This window comes from Phasianus colchicus, chromosome 22 (assembly GCF_987193195.1).
Source record: "Phasianus colchicus chromosome 22, bPhaCol1.hap1.1, whole genome shotgun sequence".
NCBI lineage: Eukaryota > Metazoa > Chordata > Aves > Galliformes > Phasianidae > Phasianus > Phasianus colchicus.
The window spans coordinates 6,618,744-6,643,461 of NC_143457.1; the positions used below are offsets into that span (position 1 = coordinate 6,618,744).

The window sequence follows — 24,718 nt, forward strand, 5'->3', positions numbered from 1 at the left end:
GCAACGCAACGCCGCCGCCGGGCGCGGCCCCGATGGGCTCCCGCGGGCAGCCCGAGCCCTGCCGCCAGCCCCGGGCGCCGTGCGAGGCTCAGGGGCCGCGCTCGTCCTCCTGTTTGCCGCCGGGCTCGGAGCCGTCCGGCCCGCTGGGCTTAGCGCCCGAACCGCGGCACGATGAGCTGCGCATCCCCGCCCCGCTGCGCGCCAGCTGTCCCGGCACCTGCGACAGGGCGACGTCGCCGGGCCCGCCGGGTGAGGCGGGAGGGCCGGACGGGAGGCCGAGAGGGGGGGGCGCTGACAGCGAACCGCATCACTGCCCGCTTCTCTGCCCAGCAGACCTCCGGTCCGGCCACGGGCCTGCCGGGGAGCGGGACGGGAAGAAAGAGCCGCCGGGGCAGCAGCAACCCGCGGGGGAACCGTACGAAAGGCATTCAGATAACGTCCCGTGGTACATCCGTACCATTAATGAAAAGGTGAGGAAAACCGGCCGTACCGCCTGCCCCAGCCGGCAGAACGCCTAAGCGGAACGCTGCAGTCGTTATTCATGCTCTACCATCTGCTGGCCGATCCAAATAGTGCCGCTCCATTTTGGGCATATGGAAACGAATCAGAGCCGAGGAGTTCGTTGGAGCAGGGACTGCAGAAGTGGCCCGATAGCACGCACTGTATGCATAAGGGACAGGCACTGACATACAGTAGTTAATCTGCTCCGTGGTTCCTCATCCATCCCTTCCATCCCCTCTACCACATTCATAACGGCACTTCTTTATTCCCTAGGAAGAGTGTCTCTCAACGCTGGTAGCTGAGATCGATCGTCTTGCAAAGTACCAGGCAGAGTGTGCACAGAAAGATGTTGTGATTGCTAATCTCCTGAGGGAAGTGGAAAGGCTGAAGAAACAGCTGAAGTTGCTCAAGGACAGTGCAGACACAGAGGAGGTAAAGATTTTAGTTCTACACACTGAAGCTGTGCAGTGCCAAGCTGTGATTTACAATAAATACAGACCCCAGTTCTGAACACTCTCCACATAAGGCTTTAGTAGAACTTAAGTCCTTATCTGTCTTTATAGCACACAGAAACAAAACAAAGGAGCTCAAGTGAAGATGCCACTGACGTTCTCAATGAAGCCAGTGCCCTGGGAGCCATTCTAGAGCAGGCAGAAGCAGAGAAGCAGGCCCTGATGGCTCAGCTCACTGCGTTCCAGAAAGCCCACAAAGAACTCTGTGCAGAACTACAAAAAGCAGAGGATGACTACAACATGGCCACAGGTACCAGGGGAGAAGGCTTCCTCACAGCAGATAATTGTACCAGAGTCCAAGTTCATCTTCTTGAGACTGTTTATTTTACCTAGAAAAAAAGTCTGGGTTAGGTCCACACAAGGGCAAAAACTTCTCCTTATGGAGTGAGTCAGAAACACCACGTGTTTTGAAACCACCTTCCTTCTTGCCTTAGAAGGGCATGAGAAAATCTTGCAGCAAGGCCTGACTCTTACTCTGGAGCACTCCATGGTGTCCCACCACTCTGGCAACCCTGTGCTTGAGTTACTGGCTCTATTAGTCCTCAGAACAGCACCTACCTCATAGTGCATTTACTTAATATATATCACAGCAAAGCACTGTGAAATACATTATTAACCAGTGTTATCATGCCTGTACATTAACCCACAGCCCACACATGGATGAGCAGAGCAACAGCTCTGCTTTTGCTTCCCTGAAAAAAAGCTCATGAAGTCTTTTGCATGGGTTGTTTGCTTACACGAGCACTCCAACCTTACAGGTGCCACGTGTTCCTTGCAAAGACAACTGGAGATCCAAGAATCCCAGCTTCGGAGGACCAAATCTGAAAATGAAAGGCTCCAGAAGGAGATCAGAGGGCGAGAAAATCAGCTGCAAGCCATGTCTGCCAAGGTACCACCATGAGCACAGGGTGGCCATCACTGCAGAGAGAGCTGGAAGCAGGGAATTCAGCCTTTCTGAAACAATTCTCTTCCTAATGAGACAGGAGGTCCATCTCTGAACTGCAAAACTGATGTGTAAAATATTTTCCCTTAAGTTTGGCAGTCTGAGAGAAGAACGGAAACACGAAGAAATGATGGCAGCAATGGAGAAGGAGAACTACAGTCTTCAACAGGTGAATTTGGTTCAAAGCCCACTTGCCTTTATGGAAAACTATCATCAGCCATTTTATTGAGCTTGTTTTAGGCCTGGGGGAGTAAATTTACCCCACTGAAAATACATCAGTGAAATTATTTTGAAAACCTGACTTCTTGAGTTTATTTTACCATTCAATTGCTTTTTTTATGATAGCAAGCTTGCTGCTTTTAACTACTCAGGTACTCAATGCAGTGCTGGAGAAAACCTTAAGTAACAATGGCTACCAGAACAGACAAATCTAAGTCTGTAGACTGCTCAAGAAATACAAGAACCATTTGAATCAGATACTGGGAAGATGTGGCCAGGTCTGCTCACTCTCTTCCTCACTGTAATGGCTTGCTTTATGCATCTCCTCAGGTTGTTACGGAGCAAGAATCCAAACTGCGTGAGCAGATGGAGCTGATCAGTGGTTTACAGGGTACAACGTGGCAGCTACAGGCAGAGGCTCTGACCAATCGGTACCACATCCAGAAGCAGCAACATGCCCAAGAGAAGTTGCAGAGCCAAACTGAAATGCTGCAGCACACAGAGCTACAAACCAGAGTGGCACTTGAGCGTGTCACCAGCAAGGTAATGCATGCCTCTTCACTTTCAGACTTCCACCTCTCTGTTAAGAGATGTTCCAACCTAGTCAAGTCCATATGAATGCCAAAGAATCACACATGAAGGCTCAACACATCCACTTCTTTCCTCTTTTATCAAAAGTTTGAAAGATTTCGAAGCAAAATAATTCAGGCTACATTCAGTACAGCAGGCATCAAAGCTCCCCAGGCAGAACTCAGTGACGAGGAGGTGTTGGAGGCAATGCAGGTATGCAGCTCTCTGGAATTGAAAGCCTGCGGGGAACTGCTGAGAAAGCACTGTACAGACCTGCTGTCCATCTGATGCCTTTCTATCCCTTTGCACATCTCTGCCTTTCAGAAAATCATTAACGAGCGCATAGAGTTCCATCAGATGCTGAAACAAAAAGGTATCAAGGTTCCATCTCTCACCAACATTGACATGTTTACTTCATCACCAAGCATTTCAAAGGGAAGGAGGTGAATCCTGCAGTGCAGCATCTCCTGCAGAATGGCCTGAGCAGTCAACTCCCACCACATCACCACTTCCCACCTCCCATTCCTTTGTTTTCAGGTGGTGATTTAGTAGCAAGTGAAACTTACTCAAATAAAGTTCTGCAGTAATTCAGTTGTTTTCTAATTGCTGCTCTGCAGAATGACTCTATTTCACAGGGAATCAGGTCTGCTCAGACACAAGGATCCAGAAAAAGTTAAGTTTCCACTTTGCCAATTTGGCACAGTTACACGATTGGGAAATTCAGCAATGCCAGAACAAGTGACAGTGACATACAACTGCAAGAACCATTTTATTTTTCCATTCAGTACGCAGGTATGTGGCTGTATTTGATGTGGTATCTGCAGAGATCACACAGAACTCTGTAATTCAGTCCATGGATCACCCCAGCTTATGGATGGAGAGGTTTGCATTCAGACAACAGCCAGGCTGCAAGTATCACCCAGACTGCAGAAAGCTGAACCAGTCCAACTATCTGCACTTTGAACGGTGTCCCCAACACTCACCACACTGGGGTGCAGGAGTGGGATCACCTCAGACAGAAGGTTTACATTCTGGGAAGCTGGGGGGCAGTGCTGACATAGCAGCAGCCCTCTGAATGGGGCTCAATTTCACGAGCAAGAACAAATTCAGTGCTTGAGCAGCAGTTAACTCAATGGGTACACAGTAAATTCACAACTGGTGCTTCCACAAGGATGGAGTGTGGCTCTAAAATGCACTGGGAAATGCAAACTCCTGCAGTCAGTTCTACTGACTTCACTTAAAAATGAAAGCTGTGCTAAACATGTGAACACAGGAAAAAAAAAAACCATTACTGCAAAACTCACTGCCCAGATTCTGGCAGCATTAAGGTTTAAAATATTTAAAATACACAGAATTTTCAGTTTTATGGTTACCCCAGATATAAAACTATGCAAAATGAGATGCTGTAAGCACTGCTGCATCAGCACTGGCACACAGCACATAACAGCATCAGTGCTGTCACCTACTGGATTTCCCAGTTCAGCTATGAAGATGATAATCCAGCTGAAGCACCAGGAAGGAGGAGTAACCTTGCAGAGAAATACAACTGCATTTGTTTTATCAACTAAAATATCATCATGATTCTCTTCCAAGCTGGTGGATTCTGACTTTGAATACCTTCCCTGCTTTTAGGTTTGCACTGGCAGATGCTGTTGCCTCCAGCTAGTCAGAATGCTGCTGACTTTCTCTAAGGCTGAGAGAGAATGCAATCCTCCTTGCCAGGACTTGATCAAACTTTAGATGCTCTACATAGCCAGGCAGGGTGCACTGCATCTCTTCTTTAAAACACCCTCACTGCGTACAGGTTGCATTCTTGAATATGGAAAAAAGAAAAATAGAACAGAGTAATTTTCTTATCTTTGATAGCAGTCAGCGTATCACTGTCAGCAGGGAGGACACTGTGGCCAGGTCAGTTTTTGAAGGATAAAGTACTTTCAAGTTTCCATCCATGTCCACCACTCGAACCTGCTCCACCACCAGCGGCTGCTGCGTGTTCTGGTTGGGGTTCACATTCACTGGTCCACAAAGAGCATCTGATTCATCATCAGAGCCCGAGCCTTCCTCCTTATTCTCCATGGTGAATCTGTTCAGTTCTGCTATTTTCTGTTAAATACGGCAAAATACAGAAAACTCACAATATAATATAAAAATCTTTTGAGGTACACTAAGAACAGGAGAGGGAGGAAAAGGGAAATTCCTTTGCTACCACAAAGCAACTCCTTCCCCACAAAAGCCACAGCTTTTGCAATCTTCTCCCATACATGTGAGCAATGCAACATTTTGCTGAGGAGCAGAGAGGGTTGTTACTGAGTTACTCACCAAAATGAGAGCATCCATGACATCTTTGCATATCTGCAAACTCGTATCGCTGGTCACTTCCAGGAACAGATCACGGGTGGTTTTTCTGATCTGTAGGAATGTCACAGGTAAAGCAAGCCATGAATTCCAGCATCCTCACCCATAGTTACGTGGCAACACTTCAATGCAAAAATGCAATGAAAGGCTTTCATTCAATTCAAGCAGAGGCAAAGAGCTTTGCCAATCCATAAAGCTGTTCCCAGCGAGGGCAGCCTGGTGCCCCTGGAGCAGCTTGCAAGAGCTGTACAAAGTTATAGAGGCAGAAATGGAGCTCTGAGATTCCTCTGAATCAGTCCAACAGAGGGGAGTAAGGCTTTGGAGATGTATGGTTTGGAACACAGTGACAAGCATCACAGAATGCACGTAGTTCTGAATCTGGAGTTGAATACATGAATTCTGATGAACAAACTCCCACTGGCACACAGTACCTTTGTTTTCTCACTATTGGTTATTGGTGGGAAAGAAATCACAACGCCTTCAGCATCCACGAGACACGGGTAGTTATCTTTGCCATCCAATAACTGCAGATACCTACCAGGAAAAGCAGAAAAGAAACAAAACACCGCAAAGTAACTGAAACAGCAGCTGGACACAACAGCAAAAAACAGTGACAGGAAGGAATCAGTGTGTCCCTGATCTCCCACAAAGCAAAAACAGACATCAGGGCACTAAAATCCAGCTAAATGATGCCATGGTGATGCAGCTAATAACTACAAGAAGCGATGGCCAGGAACATCAAGTAACTCTCATCTCCATTTCCACACTGCCAAAGCACACAGACAGGCTGCTGCTGCTGTCACAGATCCCCGTGCTTCAACAGGAGCATCAGAGCCCATTGTCTGATTCTTCCAGACGATTTATTTGTGTTATTTGCCCTCTCACTTACTATGGCAATGTGCAGCTCTCCATTATGCCCTTGGCCAACTCCTCCAAGCTGCGTGCCTGATGGATACGGCTGGCGGCCTCTACTGAGCAGCAAACAGAACACAGCTCATCTGTTCTACACGCAGACTGACAGCTCCTCTCTTCTGCTTAGTTTATCGAATTTGCACGACACACTACATCTCCCTATGGTTCCTTTCTACCTGCTACTTCATACACACAAATTACTCTCACGGGTGACAAACGTGACAAGAATTTACTCTTGATGGGTGGAGAAATAATGGAAGTCGCTCATCAACCCCCATTTGCCACAGGTTACCCCTCGTGTTTCCTTCAGAGCTGTTTTTCTACACAAGAACAAGCTGCCAAAACGCACACGAAACAACAGAACACTGACTTGTGCAACCCAGAAACATTCTGCCGCTTCTTCTGTTTCCTCTGCTCCTCCGCTTCCACCTGCAGCTGACGGAGGAGATCCTTGGCGTTGATCTCCTTTCGGCCCAGAGGAGTTATCTACACCAAATGAGAAACAGCCGTTCAGCTCTGAGTGACCTTTCCCTCCTTCGTGGCTGCAGAAAACAAAGGGAGGTGAAGGAGAGGCGCGTGGTCGGCGCTGCTGCACCTTCAGCTCAGCAGGAGGCTGCACGCCGTACGTCAGGGGCCCTTTGACCAGCTGCAGGTCGTGGGTGGCAATCGTGGCCGCTGTCCTCTTTTCACATATATCTTCATGCAGTTTGGTCTAAAACACAAAGAGCATCGTCACAACACAGCAAGGCATCAGCACGATGCTCTGCTCTATTTAGTGCTAACTGGTTGAGTCATTACAATTTCAATGGGGCCGAACATCCTTGCACTGACTTACAGAGCCCCCAAGGTTGGAAAAGACCTCCAAGATCATCCAGTCCAACCTGTGGCCGACAGCCCTCACTAAACCGCGTCCCTCAATACAACATCTAAGCGTTCCTTCAGCACCTCCAGGTCGGCACCTCCACCACCTCCCCGCGCAGCCCATCCCACAGCCCGACCACTCCTTCACAGCCACGGCCTGGGACAGCCCTGTCTGCCCCTCAGCATCGCACGCAGCTCTGCTCTCCACCTCCAGGTGGAGGAAAATTCCACCACAGAAGCACGAGGGCAGCGATGCGCAGCGCAGGGGCCGCATCGGAGCCGGGAGACGAGCAGCGCGGGGCGGGGAAAAGCCTCCGGCACCGCGGGACGGGGACGCGGCAGCCACGGGGAGCCCCGAGCCGCCCGGCAGCGCCGCCCACCGCCTACCTGGGCGCTCAGGAACCTCCGCACGGCGTTCGCCGGCCGCAGCCGCACCCCTCTGAGCACACAGCACACGATGTAGGGCCGCACGTCCCTGACGCCCGGACTCGCCCTGACCACCATCGGCGCCGGGTTGTCGCCCACGTGCAGGACCTTCAGCAGCAGCTTCCCGACCGCCTCCGCCTCGTCGCGCTCGCCGTCCCCGCCGTCCTTTTTCTGCTGTTTCTCCCGTTTTCTCCTGCGGGTCTCCTCGCGGCCGCCCTCGGCGCGGCCCTTGGACCGCAGGTACTCCAGCACGGCCCGGGTCTGGCAGCCGTTCACCATCTTCTCGAGGCGGCGGTCCCGCAGCGGGTTTCCGCGCAGGTTGGCGTCCTTCAGGCGGGGACAATCGGCCAAGGCGGCGGGCAGCGCGCTCAGCCGGTTGTTGGCCACGTCCAGACTCTGCGGGACCGAGCGGGGCGGTCACGGCGGCGCGGGGCCGCGGCGGCGCGGGGTCGGGGCCGCGCTCGCTCACCTTCAGCGCGGGCAGCGCGGCGATGTCCGGGCTCAGCTCCTCCACTTCGTTGTCGGCCGCCTCCAGCCGGCTGAGCAGCGGGAACGGCGCCGGCGCGGCGTCGGCGGGCGGCAGCAGCGCCCCGGGCAGCGCGCGGAGCCGATTCCCGGACAGCAGCAGCTCCCGCAGCTGCGGCGCGGCGCTCGCCAGCCCCGGGCCGAGCTCCCGCAGGCGGTTCCCGCTCAGGTTGAGGCTGCGCAGCTGCGGGAAGGCCGCGGCTTCGCCCCCCTCCTCCGACGGCCCCGCGCCGCCCAGCGCGGCGGGCAGCGCCTCCAGCCCGTTCCCGGACAGGTCGAGCAGGCGGAGGGCCGGCAGCGGCCCGCCCAGCCCCGCGCCCAGCCCGGCGGGGCCCAACGCGTTGCCGCTCAGCACCAGCGTGTGCAGGGCGGGCAGCGCGGCCGCCAGCCCCGGGCCGAGCTCCTTCAGCGCCGCGCAGCCGCTCAGCTCCAGCGACTGCAGCAGCGGCAGCGCCAGCAGCTCGGCCGGCAGCCGCCCGCCGCCCGCCGCCACCCGCTCGGCCACCGCCGCGCCCTGCAGCGCCAGCTCCCTCCGCCGCTCCCGCGCCGCCGCCTCCAGCTCCGGCCACGCCGCCGCCATCGCGCCGCGCTCCGCTCCTCCTCCGCGCTCCGCTCCTCCCCGCGCAGCGCCGCGCTCCGGCAGCGCGGTGGCAGCGAGCGGCCGGGCGGACGCGGAACGGCTCCTCGTTAGCTCAAATCTTTTATTGAGTGTCAAAAGCGTATCTCAAAAGGTTGGGTCGCGTTATAAAATAGAAGCACAGATCCCGCTGCCCGCATATAGCTCATTAGCTGTCTTAATTACGTTCTGCCCGTGTTTAGAAGCCGCGCTCCGGGAGCGACGCAGAGCTGCTTTCACCGTGTGCGGCGTTGGCCAATCCAGAGCGCACAAACGGCTCTTTCTCTTTTCCTTTGCAGGATGCAGGGCTCACGCCTCACCTCCAAAAGGAACCACGCTCTGCCCGCAGCCCATGGATGGCACGGCCCCGCTCAGCTCCGAGCACAGCCAGCTGCTGCTCTGCGTGCGTACGGAGCGAGGCTCTAACACAGGAACCTGCAGCTCCCCAGTGGAAGGAAGCATACATCTATATTAAACATACAAACGTTATGAATATATATATATATAGTATTGATATATTTGGAAGAGTTAAAATTCATATAAAGACTTTCAAAATGTAACTGTGCTGATCTACCTGTGAAATCCACACATTTGTAGGCAGGCTGCACGCAAGCTGTGTTATAAAATCAGTGCTGTGCACAAAGCAGCACCACACATTCGCTCCCTGACAGCACAAATCACAGCCAGGCTTCAGCACTGAAGGCCACGCACAGTTTGTGGCCAGTGAAATATCCCTCAGGTCTGGGTGCTCCTTGTGCACACGCCCTGACAGAGCAGCTAAGCTGAGTATTAATGCTGTTAACACTCTAGGATTTGCAAAAGGGAAAACAAAAAGCCCTCTTAGCTTTCTTCAGCTGCACTGCATCCCCTCGCTCTTTTTTTTCATTACACAAACAGGTAAGGAAGAATTCTGCCTTATGGAATTGGCATTTCACCAATTGAATGGTTCAGGAGTTCAGCTGTACAGGGCCATACAGCTCTTCAGTTACACATTTTGTGTACTCTGATACACGTTCCCTCTCACATGCACATACATTTTTCATTCCACCTTACACCAAATGCCCGCTCATACCATCGCTCACCTCCACCACCGTGGAGCCCCTGAGCAGCCCACAGGGCTGTGCTCACCATGGCAGTAAGCACAGCATCCCTCCATATGAACCCTGTACTCCTCAGGGTTTGGTTTGGGCTGTTTTTGTGACGAGGAAGCAATCACAACCTTCCTTGTGCACGATGGGGAAACGAGGTGGGCGGCTGCAATAGAGGATTTGCTCCTTTTTAATCAGAAAACCACAGTGCTGCACAGAGCTGCCATGGCAGCCATGGAGCAGTGCCCTGACTGTTCTGCTCCACACCTACACACAGCCTCAGCTATCCATATGGAAAAGATCTAAGTTGGTCAGAATTTTTAAATGGCCATTAATAACGACATGCCCAATTAATAAATAAAAAATACAAACCACAGCACTTGTCCTGTCATTGCTTTGAGTATGTTTTGCCTGAGCTTTTATTCGGGCCTCCTCTTGGCGTTGGGATCTTGCTTCCTATGGAGGGAGGTCGAACTTTGGTTCTTGAAGGACTGGGTTTCTTCAAATAGTGGCCTCCTGTTTTGCCTGTGAAGAGATGCCATGGGTCATTACTTGCTCGTCGGAGCCCTGAGTTGAACTGCATTCGCTTACAGCAGCTGAAAGAGAGCATTTAAGGGCTCTGCCCAGGAGCTCGGCATAGCCCTGAAAAACAGCTATGAGCAAAGCAAAACTCAGACACAGCAGTTTAACTCTGGCAACAATCTGAGCATGGAGGGGATGAAACAGCACTGAAAAAAAAAGCTTGAAGGGAAAAAAAGGCAGTGGAGGAGAATAGTTTTGGTGCTGCAAGCAGTGAAAATAGCTTGTTTGCTTAACTTCTGCATTCATGATGTAAGGGGATTTTACTTGTGCCAGATAAGCAAAGACAACTTTAAAAAATCTGAGATGAGCATCATTTTCTCTCTGCTGATGTTGAACTTGCACAGCCATAAGCTCTGCCCAGCTCCTTGGTTCCACTGGGAAAGGAAAAGCAGCACCCAGCACAAACTACTCAATTCGTTTTGTACTTAGGATTAGACCAGCGTCCTCTGATTGGACATTCACAGCCAAAACAGGCTCTCAATTCACTGCACTGGTGGTCAGGAGCTTTCCAGAACTGTAACTCATTGCTATCACTGCTGATTGCTCTATTCATGACCATACTATTAAGTAGACGAAGGCTGAAATGATCCAATTATCAGACGTGTCAGTTTCCCCTGGCAATTGACCTTCAAATTACTGTTATTGAAATTACTGTTACCAAAATATGACTTAGGTTACCCAAATGCAAAGAGCATGTTGAAAATGTAAGCAGCCATCTTGCTCTCAAGGCTGAAATACTTTCCTTAAGCAGTGGCAACACAGCAAAAAAGAACAATCATTACAAAGAAGTCTTACCAGGCTGCATTGGAATAGTTTTATTTATGGTGGATAACCTTCGTAGATTCATTGCACAGCCATCCGTGCCCATGAGGTGTGACTTCCAGGCCTAACCAGTTATAAAGAAGTGATATTAAGAAACCAGCAAGGTTAGCCACCCTTCTGTCTACTCAGTCTGTGCACACACAGAATCTTAAACACAGGAGAAAGGGATACAGTAACAGCTGAAGCATTCAGTGCCACTAAAGAGTGCGGACTGCTAGCACTAGACAGCATGACAGCACCTTCAAATCAGATGTTTCTCAAAAGAGGAATGTGGGCACAAGTAACAAAAAAAATACACGTTCCCCAATTATTTCAAGTCCCCTGAAAATGAGAGAGCCATTACAGAGCCTGGCAATAACCCTGGTAAGTTCTTAAATCTTTGCATGTAAAGCAGTGTTTTAGGAGGACAAAAACTCAATCCTCGTGATGGAACAAAATCAGACTAATCTGCTAAGCAGCCTTACCTCCTCTCCAGGAGAAAAGTTGTCATGGCACAATGGGCAATGGTTTGCCACATTTTCTGGTTTGGCAGCTGAAAGGATAATACAAGTACAGCACAGACGGGTGAATTTAAACATACAAGGAGGATCTGCATAACAACTCACAGAAGACTGCACTAGGATTAAAGCAGCCCCTAGCTTATCATCATTCACTGCTCTGAAAGAAGTCTGATCCTTTATGATCATTTATCCCATGGGTAGCTACCATCACAGTGTCTGGGCCTCAAACTGCAAGGATGTGACACAAGCTTTCTCTTCTGTCCTCGCTCATTTTCTCCACATGCATTTATGGAAGCAAAGCATTTCAAGCACTGGGAAACACAGGGATTTTTGTCAGACATGTTCTCTCCTGAAAACAGACTAAGATTCTAAATCCGTAGTGCAATACCTAAATAGAAGTGGTGTGACTTGACAAAAATGTGCAGTACTTGGATGCTGGACTGACCTGACTTTTGAAGTTCAGCCTTCCTGTTTAAAACTACTCACCGTTGCAAGTCTTGCTCTTAATATGTTTGGGCAACTCATCCTTTGGAAAGGCTTCACTGCATCGCTGGCATTTCCCAAAGCTGTCCTTCTTATCACACTCAGTCAACAAATGCTCTGTCAGGCTTGCTATTTCTACCACCTGCAGCACAACAAAGGTACCCAAGACTTGTACTGTACTGAGTAAACAAGAACAGCATTAAAACAAAGCTTTCTCGGTGGTTTTTGGAAGCTAAGAATCTCTTCTCAAAGTGATAAATGAAAAAAAAAAAAAAAAGGAATTGGAGTGCAGTTGGTGATACATTTTGTACCACTGCTTTTTTCTAAAAATGCTATCCAAAATCACTCAGTGCTCAGAATTCATCTGTTGTAGCATTAAATATCTTGTCACATTAACAACAGAATAAAAACTGCTACTGACTTGTTGTGCCTGACCTGTTTGCAGTGCTCACATCTGGTTAACATAGGACAGCGTTTCCAGTAATGGAGATCCAGTCCTTCCTCTGTGAAGGATTCATTCCTTTCACCACAAAAAATGCATAAACTGGGGAAAAAGACACCCAGAGAACAAAGCAATCAATCAAACAACCAAAACCCATAATATCAGTAACACTATATATGGGAACAGATGATCCCCACTATTAGAAACCATTCTGAAACACAGTCCTTATTTTCTCTGCATAGTCCTGACCTGTGCTTATTTTTTTATCCCACCAACAGCTATTAAGAAAACAAATTCAAAGTAGTGCCATCCTAGTAGTTACAAATCAACATCCAGGATTGCTCTAAATCTGTTAGAAAGGTTTTCTTTTTCATTGTTTAAAAGCCTAAGTTATAAGCTTTGATCTACTAGAGAAATACCATTATAGTTGTTAGCAGGTTATACGAAGTACTTAAGGTGATTAGAAGCTATTAATCTAGCTTACTTATCCAAGTAATTTGCAACAGAGGAATGATCATCTGGAATCTCTGATACTGCAGGCTGTGGGCTTCTGTAACCTGTATAAAAGAAAATGGAAATAATCCTTCTCCAGATAACAAAAGCAACAGACCTAATACAAGATGAATACAATCTAACACATTGAGCATCTGCAGTGTTTCAAGGGCATCTCAACTCCTAATACTACCTGAAATTACTTACCTTGATCTTTTGTCTTCTGGAAATCAGGCTCTTTTTCCTATGGAACAAACAATTTTTTAAGTCAGAAATGTCTTTTGTGACTGTGATACTAACTGGGCAGAAAAAGAACAGAATTTGATTTTTCTCTGGAATTAAAGGCTTAGAAGCAGAGCCAACACTTTACAATACCATCAGGTTCTAAAATGGGAAGGATTCCAATTTCTTATTTCGTTACAAAAAACAATTCCCCAGATGTAAAACTCAGGATGAAAATCAGACTGAGAGGAGGCTCTCCCTCCCTCTTCCACATCCCCCATCCCTCTTACAACTGACATTACTTGTCTCCCTGCAAACTATCTGAGCATGGCACACTTGAGGAAAATGTTTAAAAATATATATATATTTAGATCAAAAACAAAACACCCCAACCTTTCCAGCTTGAACTTCTGCTTGTATCTCCTTTAGAGCTGCCAGCTGACCTTGCAGAACTTTTATTTCTGCCTTCTTCTGTCTCTCTGCTTCTTCTGTTGCTGCCTTTTTTTGTGCCTGTGAAGAAAATACTCTTCCAATTATGAAAGTTTTTGAACCATCTGTCACAGAGGAGAATCTGCAAAACACAAAATACCAGCAGCCTTCTTACTTACCCTCATTTCAGTGTCAGAAAGTTTACCATCTATTTTAGTAAATCCATCAAAGAGTGTTTTATAGAGAACAGTCTTGCGAATGCTTGCATCATCTGGAGGGAGATATTCCAGTATGGCAGCTTTGTGTTTCCTGTACATATCAAAGATAATTCTCAGTGCTACATCACGAACTTCATAAACTCTGTGCTCCAAAGCTCCCGTTGCAAACTGAAAAGAAAACAGAACTAAACACAAATCCAACAGCAACAGAAAGGAACTCCAAGTGCTGTACGCTCCGACTCCCACCTTCATGGCATTGCTGATGGTAAACCCTGAGTTTTCAGTTCCCATCTCTTTCAAGAGGCACTCAACTAATTCCACTCGACTCATGGCCAGATGTGTTGGGGAATTCGGTTTTAAGGGTTGAATCAAATGAACTGGAACAATCTGAAGAGGTTTCACTTCGCTCCACAGTGCCATTTCCTGTAAATATACAGTCAGTGTGTGTGTAGGAATGTTACTTGAGGGAAATGAGCTGCCTTTGCCAAGCAGAGTTAATCTATGTGGCTTAAAATGAGTTCAGTAAAATGAAGAAAGAACTTCACTGAAACACAGCTGCTTGTTTGCTATTTCAGCAGGGATAAGTTATTTCTAGCTGGCACCTTCCCTAGGGAACTGCTTCCTGGGGCAGTGTAGCATCTCGTGCTGGTGATAGAAAAACAGTTTTCTTCTCTTGAGGCCAGGGCTCCTCTACAATGTGTTTGTGACCATTTCCTCACCGGCATTGAAACATTCAGTTACAAAGCTATTGTAAATAAGTCAAGCAGTAGTAACAAAGCAATCAGTCATTTCTGGGGGTTCTAGTGACACATCAGAGCATTTCACACCTTGAAGTTTCAGTTACATCCTCCAGTGAAAAGAATTCATTTTCCTTCTCTGTATGGATGCAATCACAGATAAATAACCCAGAGCCAGAGCTCCAGCTACCCCTCTCCTGGAACTGGATTAACACACTTTCACACAGAATTACTCTTCTAAACCCTATCGGAAAACAGCGCTGCAATCCCCCAGCAGATCTTCCCTACTGTGCTTTGCCAACATTTAACATGGAATGGACTTTGTCTTTTAAACAGGCTTTTGTATGCTTTTGTTAAGTTGACTTTTACAAGCTATACTTCAATTATATACTGACACTCACCTGCTCCTACCACTGTCTCCCCTCACAGCAGCAAGCTCTGCACTGACACCCAGCCAGGTCAGTGCAGACCTGGTCACCTCTGTGACATTTTTAATGCTAACCAAACTGCAGTGCAAAGAAAAGCTCTGACCTGAATGAATTTAGCAGCCATGATGCGAAGGCGGGATGAAGAGTCTCCTGTTCTAGAAAGCAAACCTGGAAGTGTTTTTTCCACACAGTGAGAAGTTTCTAGCTTTCCCAGTTTATGTTTTGGTACATATTGTGTAATGAGCATTTTTAAAAGTTTCAGGGAAGCTTGAAAAACCTAAATAAAAAGAAAGAAATGGTGAAAAAAATACCATAGAGAAGAAGCACAATCACAGTATTTTTAAAATGATATTTAAAATTCTTCTGCCCTACTTTGAGACTTGCTGCTGAGTAATCCCAACACTGAGTAATCCCAACACTGAGTGAAGCCTTGCTGATTTCACTGGGACAGAGCAAACGTAACACATGGAGCAAATTGCAGACTGGAGACATTTTCTTATCACACACATCACTACTTACTGAAGATACGATGTCTTTTATGGCTCTTCTTACAAGAAAAATAGCAGCCCTCAGCATGTTCTTTAAATCCTCCTTTGGAGTGCTTACTGCCATTTCCATCAGCTTCTTATACACAGCCAGTAATGCATCTTCTCGATATGACCAACTTTTGGAATATGCTCCAGAGACCTGAACACAAAACAAGATCATCTTTTAAAAGGTCAGTAGTGATGTTTCAATATCTATATACAGAAACAATCTGAAAAGAACACATGAACTTAAGTATCAAACCCCCAGGCCTTTTCCAAAGGAACCAGGCTTTTACTACAAGAGGTGTTTCTGCTCATATTTTTTGAGAAATGCCTGGTAAAATGGATTAATAGATCATGTTCCAGGAACCACCTGAGACACAGTAATGGTTTCTCTCTCTACAAAAGCCCCTTTACAGTGACAGGTACTCTGGTAGGGCATTCACCCCAAAGCAGACTACTAGGCAATAAACAATTAACAGATTATCAAGTAATCAATCCTAAAAGCTTCAGTGCCACACCAGTGCCAAACCTGGGCATTCACATATCCACAGTCCTTTTTTTTTTATTTCAGATCTTTGAATGTGTAAAAACCATATCAGTTTTAAAAAAAAACAAACCATATCGCTGACTGAGCGAACACCAAATAAACTCAAAACAGATCCCAGTAATCCATGTGTTTATTTTGTTGTTCTTTACCAAGGCTTCTCCAAAAACTTCAATAGCAGGGCTGGCCTCTCTCAGTGCCTTCTCACTCAGTGGTTCTGGTTCCCCAGTAAGGCCACTTCTGGGAGAATTACTGATGTCTCCCTCAGTCTTCTCTGGCTCAAGGTATCTAATTGTTTCTTCAGAGTGTTTATGGATGGCTGGAAGAGGTCTCTCATCATAAGGTAAAAATTCAACCTAACAGGGAAGATAAAATCTGCTATTCCAGGAATAACTTAGATGTGAAGTTGTTTCATCATTAATTGGATTTGCCTCAATTCAATTCACTTTTCCCTTCAAAGCAGTACTGCTTTACAATTAAGTACAGATACTGAAGTTTCCATAAAGATATCACGAATAAACAGAATGAATGCTTCTAAGTAGTACTTATCTCTTATATACCTTCAAATACGCACCAAGCCTTTTGTGGAAGTGCACAGTTACAGAAATCACCTGTTGGTAGGCAGCCAGCAACTCATAAGCTCTATTTGTTAAATTATTTTATGTCGTCATACTATTAAGAGAATATTACTGCTACAAAAGTCACAGCAAGTCTGTGACTGTGACTTCATGAGATTTGCCAAGACTCTGCTACTTTCCTTGCAGTCACAAAAATTTGCTTGCTGCTTACCTACAACATGATCTCCAAGATTTATTAAGCCACTACTAAGCAGACTTCAGCTGCCTATCCTGCTACCAAAGCAGCTGTGATTCCTCCAGTCACTTAATGTCTATTTTCTGTTCATCCGTCTGTAAGTCAGATATTGTCTTTTTTTTTTTTTTAAGTTCAATCTGAGTGAACATTTTTAATAGCTTTCCAAGAAATTCAGCAAAGTGAAAGGCCAATACCAATTATTAAATCAGTAATATTCAGCAAACAGTTTCAAATACTGTACAAGCAATGAGAATAACCACGACAGACCTTGTTGTTTTGGAAGGCTGAATGCAAGATTTCTTGCTGTGGAGATTTCTCTGGCAACAGAGGCACATTACTTACTTCTTCTTGGGCAAACACTTCCCTGGAGGTTGTGGGATGAGACAGAGTGGGAGGAGTAGACTGATGGAGAAAAACAGGCTCAGGAGAATTGGGTTCTGCTGGCTTCTCTTCCAGCAAAGACTCTGCTTTCCACACCTCTCCCTGTGAACTCTGCAGTTCTGTGTTCTCATAAGAAGGTGAATTTGTAGCCTTTGTGTGCTGAAGGCTGTCATCATAAACCACAGGCTCCACAGGCAGGTCAGGTGGCTTTCGAGTCTGAGATTTTGAAAGAAAGGCTAACATTGTACTAAAATCAGTTATTACATTTACAGCTGTGACAGTAAATAATATTCTGCCTCTTTCAAATGAATATCAGAACCTTATAAATCTGTGTGTGCAGTTCTGGAATAATGCAAAACATTTAGGAATCTAAATGCTACTTGCTTTAAATTCTAATGTAATTTACAGAGAATTAATCATGTTCAATAATGTCAATAATGTAAAATCAATAAAGTTCGAGTCTTTGGTTGGGAAAACGCACAATCCAAAGAAAAAGCCTCTCTGGGTAACAACTCATTCCCTGCATTTATTTGGGTTGCCCAGCCCTTTCTATTTACAAAACTCATGTGACAGCACCTCCCAAACCAGGAACAACTGCACCCACTATCAGCTCTGCATCCAGAAGGTTGTGGAGCTGCAGCTGCTGATACACTTTCAGGCGGTACGCATCCATTTGTTGCTTTTTCTTCTTAGCAAGATCATAATCCTCTTTCTCTACAGCGTAGCGTTTCTCCACTTCATACCGTCCCAGTCGTTCCCCTACCTGGAAAACATTTTAACTACTTAACTTGGGATCACATTATTATAAATACACATACACATCATTTGCAAACAGATTATTAACTCAAGTCATCTGACTTTAAAATTACTGTTTTTACAACATTCTGGGAGTTGTTACACTTCCACATTAATGCTAGCAATCCTTGATGGATCACTGGAGTACCTCTTGGCTTCAGAGATGAGCAGCCTTTTAACAATACCTTCTGTAAGTCTGCTATTGCTTGTTTGAGTTTCTTGGCGTGGTCGTAGCGCTCGTGATGGACAGCTTCGTGCTTCTTCTCATCCAGTCTGCGTATTATCTGAGCAACTTCTGGATCCTGGTACATGTCAAAAGCCAAATCATCCAGAGGTGAGATGGAGTCAGACTTCCTGAAGATACAGGAAAAGATAAATCAATAACATTCAGATTGTGGGTATTTGTTTTCTTTTCACAAGCAGAGAAGTAACAGAATATAGAGACTGAGAACTAATTGAGACCAAGAAGATGTTTTGGCAGGGTATATGCAAAAGAATATCTTTACCCTAGGTATGTTCCATCTAAGGCAGGATCATCTGATTTACTTCCTAAGTAGTGGTCTATCAGCTTCTCTCTGGAAGGCTTTGTGGGGAAAAAAGAGATCTTAATGCACATTCATCAACAACATATATGTTCAAGATAGAAATTCTGACTTATTATAATTGTTTTGGGTCATACTAAAATGTGAGAATTTTAAGAGTGCATATGCAAATGTTCCAATTGATTGTTCTAATTTTCGCATTCACAAATTAGGCTCAATTTTTGAGATCCTCCTTACTTCAAAGTTAGATCAAAATCAATATACAGCACCTCTGCTGACGAATGAAATTACCAGAAGATGCATTCATCATCTCAAGAACCCTGCAACTGAATATGTGCAGCAACAGTAAAGACACAGGGATGCTTTGCACTTACATGTTTGTTGCTGTCATTACCGTAGTCTGCTGGATCTCCAATAATATTTATAGCTACCAGGGCAACCTGGGAGAGATTTAAACAAAAAGTGAAAGCACAAGGTCGTTATTTTGTTCTTATCTTACACAAATTGAAACAGCATGCTTAAATACACACACCCAATCAGTTGCTTGACACTTTGTGCTGATATTTCCTCCAAATCTTTACCATCTGAAAAATCAAGTAGTGATTTACTCCACCTCATCTCTCTCCTATCTGTTCCTTGCTTTTACTTAAATGTAGGAAAATGTACAATTTTAATATTGTCTACAAACTCACCTTGTCTTCTGCACAGAGCCTGCTATGCAGGCTAAAACTCAAAACAAAAGGCAGTGATGGAACGCGCACTTAACTCATTTGCTCTGCATAAGTTGCATGCATTTGGTCATGAATAAAAATAAACTCAGGAGCATTCATCAGCATTTCAGTTTCTACACATTCAGGGAGCAGATTTCTATGCCCACTTCATGCTACCGAAACTTCACCTAACTTACAAAGTAAGCAGCACAACTCAACTTACCTGACTGTACAAGTTGTATTTATTGACATAATTTTTATGGAAAATCAGCTTCAGGTACTGGCCAACTGCATCCATATACACAGATTTTAACTCTCGAGCTTTGAAACCTGTCTTCTCATTGTCTGAGAGAGGGACATAACTGAGAAGGAAAATGTAGCAGTAAGCAGAGGAAACACACAAACACACAGCTGTGTTTTGACTCCTCAACTAAGCATTTTGATCAGATTTAAAACTCACTCATAAACCAAACAGCATGCTGTCATTTACAAAAGTGTTCACCTGCATCATGACTCTTGTAGAAACCAAATAAACCTCACATGCTCAGTCAGGCCCCGCTGCTTTAAGAGTGATTGATTTTAACCCATTGATTTCAACATGGCTGGATCAGCCCCAGTTTCCCCAGATTGCTTTTTATTTCCTTCTGAGGCCTTGATTAAGGTAATACAACAATTCAGAGCTGTCAGACTCACCCTAGTCTGTGAAACCTCTCTGACTGATAAGGAGCAAAGTATTCAGGCAAGCTTTCACTGATGAAGAACTCAATTTTGCTTGATATCATGTACTGGTGAGCAAGCAGCTGCAGTTTTCGTATTCGACATCTCTCCACCAACTGCAGAATGATTTCTTGTGGATACTGACAGAGTCTGAAAATGTGCACAATGTTGAGCCATCTTTTTAAAGATCACTTCACTTCCAACTTGAATAACATTTAATCATGAAACTTTCCAAAGTTATTATAGTTTGCCATCATTACAAATATTGCAAAAACAAAGAGTAGAAACATTTTTCACTTTAATGTGTGTGAAAATGCACTTTAATGCGTGTGTCTGTTAAAGTGCACTGCTGTTGTGGTTTAACATAGCAGCATATCAGTCTCTATGAAGGAAAAGGACTGATCCTAAGCTGAAACTAAGACAACTACATACATCCAGAAGATGTATTGTGAAGACTGTAGTTTTAATACCAAGTCACCCAGCTGCAAACTCTAAGATGACCTTTTGGTGTAACCAAGGCTTTTTTTCCCTGCAGAATAAGGATTCCACAGGGTTAAAGTAATTTAGATGCTTTGGTTTTATAACCAATTTGGTCTAGCATGCATTAAACTAGTCTGAACACGTATGCTGCATCTCCCACTCAATGTACACTCAGTGCTGCAGGATTAAACACGTTCCTCTCCCTTGCAGTACCTCGGTGACCGCCATCCATTCACTGTTGGTGCGTGGACCATCAGCTCCTTTGCACTGAAGCCATCTTCGTGTCCCGATGAGCTAACGACTACAAAGCCAATCTTGTGAGGCATCCTGCAGAGGTGAGCTGTTCAAAACAACCACATTTCAAACTTAAGCTAATCCTTAGGAAGGCAATAAAACAACACTGAAACACCACAGTCCAAGAATTCCGTACTGTGGTCCGTTAAGCCAGCAGCTGATGACTGCAAATCTGAATTTATTTAATGCCAGCTCCATAAGCTGAGCCATTCTTACGCTGAGCGTTTTAGCAGGATTTGGTGAAGCGAGGGCTTGGTTAACTTCTACAGCAAGTTAAGCCATCAGACTGTAAAAAGCAGAGCTCTTGTGGGCTCCTTCCAAGTACTGGAGGGCTAAATCTAACGATCCAAGACAAAACTCAAACCGTGATGAGCCCAGAAGCTTCTCCTTGCTCCATCCGTCCAGATGCAGGACCTTCAGAGCAATGTGACACCCCACCCCGAGCGTTTGGGAGGGAATAATAACAACAAGAGAACAGAATCGATGCAGGCAGGAATCACCGGGCAGCATTTCACAGCCGTGCAGGTCCCCAGACAGACAGACAGACACGGACAGACACACACACACCGCAGGACGGAGCTGTGAGGAATCTCTTCCCGCCCTTCCCTCAGCAGGGAGGGCAGCGCCCCGCAGGCCTCAGCGACGCCAGCTCGGGAAAACGGCCTTTACCGAGCCGTTCTACGGCCCGAGCCGCCACGTAGGGGCCCTGAACGCCGGGCCGGCTTGGCACGGCCCTTCGAGGGGAGCTCCGCGGCCGGGGGGAAGCAGAAAGGATCGATCCGGGCCCGCACCGCACCGCACTCACCTCAGCGCGGCTCCATCGCTCGTCACCGTAGCAACGGCGCGAGCGCCGCCACGCATGCGCAGCGCCCAATGCGGGCCGCAGCGGCGCGCGTGCGCACAGCGGCAGGCGGGGGAGCGGCGGGCGCAGCGATGGCGGCTCCGCTCAGGCCGTTCCGCCTCCGCCGGCCCGGCAACGCGCAGAAGTTCGGGGCGGCGGCGGGGAGCCTGCGTGGGCTGCTGCGGAAGGGCTGCCGGCTGCTGCAGGTGCGGATCGGGGGTCAGGGGTCGCGGGTTTCGGTCCCGGTCCCGTGTGACCCGGTCCCGTGTGACCCGGTCCCGTGTGACCCGGTCCCGTGTGACCCGGTCCCGTGTGACCGCCCGGGCAGCTCCCGTTGGCAGGCAGCCGGCTGTGCCTCTACGAGGACGGGACGGAGCTGAGCGAGGCGTTCTTCCGCACGCTGCCGCCGCAGACGGAGCTGGTGCTGCTGCGGCCCGGGGAGAGCTGGCCGGGCTGTGAGTGCGGGGCGCGGAGGGGGAGCTGCGGGCTGCTGAAGGGCGATCCGTGTGCCGGCTGCTAAAGGGCGATCCGCCCGCAGGCTGCGGGGACCTGCAGCGGTTCCTGGCCGCACTGTGCTGCCGGACGGACGCGGTGCTGGAGGCCGCTCGGAGGCTGCTGGAGGACGAGCGGGCGCCCCGCAGGCAGAGGCTGCTGGCGGACCTGATCCACAACCTGAGCGGGGACAGCGCGGCCGAGCGCCGGGACGAGGACGGGAAGTGGTTCGAGGGTACGCGATTCCTCGTGCTCCTGTGCAGATCCGAGAGCGCCGGCTGGCGCCCGATGTCCTTTGTGCTGATAAGAGCCTTGCCCTGCCCTCCTGCCCTGCCCTTCTGATATCGATAAGCATTGCTCAGATCCGCTCTTGGTCTTCTCTTCCCCGGGCTGAGCAGCCCCGTGGTTCTCAGCATTTCCCTGATGCTCCAGACCCCGCGTCTCTGCAGCCCTCTGCTGGGCGTCCCAGACTTCCCAGTCAGCCTTGAACAGAGGAGCCCAGAACCGGGCACAGTGTTCCACATACAAAGAACACAATAATGCTATTCGATAGAGCAAATTCGCAGCTACAAAACACTGCTTTTCTACACAGTCATCACCATTAGCTGTGCGTTCTCACCAGTGATGAACAACAGCCTGCGTGTCACAGCTGACACAGCCCTGCTCTCAAAGTAGATGGGCTGCGTGGTTCTGTTAAGCCCTGAGGCTAGCCTTGAACCAGTGAAAGAAAAAAGCCTGTTTACCGAGTTTGTGAAATGAAGGCATAAGTACACATGTAAGCAGATGCACAGAACTAGAAGCACTGTACTAAATTAATCTGGTTCTCTTTAGGTCTAGAATCTCGTTTTAAGAACAAATCAAGTTATATGCGGTACAGCTGTGAAAGCAGAATACGAAGCTACATGAAAGAGGTAAAAGTGTGACTACATGTTAAGCACACACACACATGTATGTATAAGTACTTTTGTAGTCCAGCACAGCACTTGTAGAAGAGACATAAGCTGCTCCAGATGCCAAGGAATGACTGTACTTCTTTTTTTTTTTTCTTTAGGTTAGTAATTTTATTTCAAATGTTCATCCTACAGCGAGAGATGCATATAAAAGGATACTCGACCTGATGTCGGATAAACTGAAATCTGTGAAATATAATGGCAGCTACTTTGACAGGACAGAGGAGGAGGCAGCGATGCGCCTGTGCACAAAGGAGGGATGGTTCTCTTGTCAGGTAGGTTCAGCCCTGCCCCAAAGCAGAGTCTCGGTTCTAAGAAGCAGCAGTGACAACGTTAGAGGAAGGAGATGGTGACTTCAGTGCTTGCACAGAGAAGAACTGAGTTTTGGCAGTGTTATCACCTGTGTCTGGTTGTGGTGAGAGGAAGCTGCATCAGTTCAGGACTGGGACTGAGCTGGGATGATGAGCAGCGTGCCTTTCATTGCAGCCACCTTGTTTTACAGGGCCCTTTTGACAGAGATGACTGCCCATGTAAGCATTCTATCAACCCCTATACTAACAGGGAGAGCAGAATCCTCTTCAGCACCTGGAATCTCGATCACATGTATGTATGAAGCATTAATCCAAATTCACCTGTTCAGATTTTGTTTGTATGGGAATTTACCCTGCTCACCACACTGTCCTTTATGAAAGATATCCTCTCTTCTTTACCTGTCTCTGGCAGAAACCTTCAGACCTCTTTCCAGGCATTGTGTACTTCTGAAGCAAAGGGGATTTGCTAAATTGATTTCTTCATAAAAACACTTTAAACCTAGTTATAGTAAAATAATGCAACTTCTGCCTTGCTTTAGAAGGAAGATGGAGACATATTGTTAAGAAAACAGATTTTGCTAGCAATATTGTTTTCTCTTTTGCATTCTGCAGAATAGAAAAGAAACGTAGTGTTGTCCCAGAACTGGCAGAAGCTGTCAAAACACGAGATGGAAGAGAAGTCAACTGGGAGTACTTTTATCAGCTATTGTTTACAATGAATAATCTAAAACTTGTACATATTGCTTGCCATAAGAAAACCAATCATAATCTCAGCTGTGACAAAACTAAAATTTACAGAAAAAGGAAGCAAACCCGTGAGATTTCATAGTGCTCTCTTTGGAAGCAACTTCTGGTTTTGTTTTTTTCCATTTCAAAATCATGTAAGATGGCATCATGTTTAAATAGCTCTTGTTTCTTAAACAAAACCTTACTTAGCAAGTCTCTTCTGCCAAGGACTTCTTCCTTTATCACCTCCAGTGCATTAATTGAACTGCAATCTCACAAAGCACACATTCAGATCGTGCCTGATTCTCCCACCTTAGATGACACTGTGCTGAGTGTGATAAGCTGACTCATAGCCGCAGTGTGCAAAACAGAGGCCAGAAGCTGACACTGATGATACCTTATGATTTCTTGCTTGCTGTGATAAATGTAGGTGCAAAATGCATGGTACAGAAACTGAACTTTCTTACAAATGATTCAAAGTAGATTGATACTGCTCTCAATGTTAAGCCAGAGAATACTTTAGGATAATTATTCTGTGCCTGCACCAGGAAGACGGGCACCGTACCCCAGATAGTCCAAATAATTCAGTGGCAGAGCTGCTGGCTTTTCTCTACGAAAATATCTGCACTCATCTGTGACCATTCAATCTACTGCTACATAGATGCAGGTCTTCTAGGAGTAAGCAGGGCTGTGGTGCATCTCTGCTTTT

At 46.9% G+C, this 24,718-nt stretch overlaps 4 protein-coding genes across 13 annotated transcripts in view; 2 read left to right on the forward strand and 2 right to left on the reverse strand.

Moving 5' to 3' along the window:
• On the forward strand, positions 1 to 9,867 carry CCDC27 (coiled-coil domain containing 27). 4 transcript variants are annotated; one of them, XM_090122821.1, is made up of 9 exons: positions 7 to 249; positions 331 to 470; positions 775 to 933; positions 1,065 to 1,263; positions 1,772 to 1,902; positions 2,048 to 2,125; positions 2,506 to 2,718; positions 2,854 to 2,958; positions 3,070 to 3,334. In XM_090122821.1, exons 1-9 carry the CDS (start codon positions 33 to 35, stop codon positions 3,190 to 3,192), a joined length of 1,365 nt encoding a protein of 454 aa, XP_089978947.1. In that variant the 5' UTR covers positions 7 to 32; the 3' UTR covers positions 3,193 to 3,334. The 4 variants fall into 4 exon arrangements, with proteins under 4 accessions (XP_089978946.1, XP_031469425.2, XP_089978948.1 ...); XM_090122820.1 differs by lacking the exons at positions 2,854 to 2,958; positions 3,070 to 3,334 and adding an exon at positions 8,740 to 9,867 and having other exon boundaries at positions 1 to 249; XM_031613565.2 differs by lacking the exons at positions 2,854 to 2,958; positions 3,070 to 3,334 and adding an exon at positions 8,740 to 9,867 and having other exon boundaries at positions 1 to 249; positions 334 to 470.
• Positions 2,827 to 8,419, reverse strand: LRRC47 (leucine rich repeat containing 47). The gene is made up of 7 exons (XM_031613562.2): positions 7,769 to 8,419; positions 7,261 to 7,695; positions 6,608 to 6,724; positions 6,383 to 6,498; positions 5,532 to 5,634; positions 5,065 to 5,154; positions 2,827 to 4,848 (listed from the first exon to the last, which is right to left on the reverse strand). Exons 1-7 carry the CDS (start codon positions 8,402 to 8,404, stop codon positions 4,615 to 4,617), a joined length of 1,731 nt encoding a protein of 576 aa, XP_031469422.2. The 5' UTR covers positions 8,405 to 8,419; the 3' UTR covers positions 2,827 to 4,614.
• On the reverse strand, positions 8,511 to 21,591 carry CEP104 (centrosomal protein 104). Of its 5 annotated transcripts, none has more exons than XM_090122819.1 (23): positions 21,495 to 21,591; positions 20,609 to 20,735; positions 19,892 to 20,065; positions 19,422 to 19,560; positions 18,863 to 18,928; positions 18,453 to 18,529; positions 18,132 to 18,300; positions 17,756 to 17,914; positions 17,038 to 17,367; positions 16,110 to 16,313; positions 15,403 to 15,570; positions 14,987 to 15,160; positions 13,965 to 14,141; positions 13,680 to 13,886; positions 13,465 to 13,581; positions 13,057 to 13,093; positions 12,842 to 12,914; positions 12,351 to 12,459; positions 11,919 to 12,057; positions 11,397 to 11,464; positions 10,906 to 10,996; positions 9,901 to 10,053; positions 8,511 to 8,875 (listed from the first exon to the last, which is right to left on the reverse strand). In XM_090122819.1, the coding sequence occupies exons 2-22, from the start codon at positions 20,719 to 20,721 to the stop codon at positions 9,917 to 9,919; spliced, it is 2,928 nt and encodes a 975-aa protein (XP_089978945.1). In that variant the 5' UTR covers positions 20,722 to 20,735; positions 21,495 to 21,591; the 3' UTR covers positions 8,511 to 8,875; positions 9,901 to 9,916. The 5 variants fall into 5 exon arrangements, with proteins under 5 accessions (XP_089978945.1, XP_031469418.2, XP_031469420.2 ...); XM_031613558.2 differs by having other exon boundaries at positions 8,511 to 8,906; XM_031613560.2 differs by lacking the exon at positions 8,511 to 8,875 and having other exon boundaries at positions 9,909 to 10,053; positions 17,113 to 17,367.
• DFFB (DNA fragmentation factor subunit beta) overlaps positions 21,563 to 24,718 on the forward strand; it is a 14,487-nt gene continuing 11,331 nt past the window's right edge. Inside the window, exons 1-7 of one of the 3 annotated variants that reach the window (XM_031613567.2) lie at positions 21,563 to 21,736; positions 21,859 to 21,985; positions 22,069 to 22,257; positions 22,854 to 22,933; positions 23,074 to 23,247; positions 23,475 to 23,575; positions 23,896 to 24,208. In XM_031613567.2, coding sequence (XP_031469427.2) covers positions 21,563 to 21,736; positions 21,859 to 21,985; positions 22,069 to 22,257; positions 22,854 to 22,933; positions 23,074 to 23,247; positions 23,475 to 23,575; positions 23,896 to 24,112 — 1,062 coding nt within the window. In that variant the 3' untranslated portion in view covers positions 24,113 to 24,208. Of the gene's footprint in view, positions 21,737 to 21,858; positions 21,986 to 22,068; positions 22,258 to 22,853; positions 22,934 to 23,073; positions 23,248 to 23,474; positions 23,576 to 23,895; positions 24,209 to 24,718 lie in introns of those variants that run through there. The other 2 variants (XM_090122824.1, XM_090122823.1) reach the window with 2 other exon arrangements.

What these genes read in the sequence shown, in the direction of transcription:
- CCDC27 (XM_090122820.1), top strand. Translation starts at nt 33, where the DNA reads ATGGGCTCCCGCGGGCAGCCCGAGCCCTGCCGCCAGCCCCGGGCGCCG. An exon ending in TGACTACAACATGGCCACAG is followed by an intron (nt 1,264 to 1,771) that starts GTACCAGGGGAG and finishes CCAACCTTACAG; the next exon opens with GTGCCACGTGTTCCTTGCAA. An exon ending in TTGAGCGTGTCACCAGCAAG is followed by an intron (nt 2,719 to 8,739) that starts GTAATGCATGCC and finishes TTTCCTTTGCAG; the next exon opens with GATGCAGGGCTCACGCCTCA.
- LRRC47 (XM_031613562.2), bottom strand. Translation starts at nt 8,404, where the DNA reads ATGGCGGCGGCGTGGCCGGAGCTGGAGGCGGCGGCGCGGGAGCGGCGG. An exon ending in CCGCGCTGCCCGCGCTGAAG is followed by an intron (nt 7,696 to 7,768) that starts GTGAGCGAGCGC and finishes TCGGTCCCGCAG; the next exon opens with AGTCTGGACGTGGCCAACAA. An exon ending in AATGTTTCTGGGTTGCACAA is followed by an intron (nt 5,635 to 6,382) that starts GTCAGTGTTCTG and finishes TTTTCCTGGTAG; the next exon opens with GTATCTGCAGTTATTGGATG.
- CEP104 (XM_090122819.1), bottom strand. Translation starts at nt 20,721, where the DNA reads ATGCCTCACAAGATTGGCTTTGTAGTCGTTAGCTCATCGGGACACGAA. An exon ending in CCATCAGCAATGCCATGAAG is followed by an intron (nt 13,887 to 13,964) that starts GTGGGAGTCGGA and finishes TTTTCTTTTCAG; the next exon opens with TTTGCAACGGGAGCTTTGGA. An exon ending in GATGTGAGCACTGCAAACAG is followed by an intron (nt 12,058 to 12,350) that starts GTCAGGCACAAC and finishes GTTGTGCTGCAG; the next exon opens with GTGGTAGAAATAGCAAGCCT.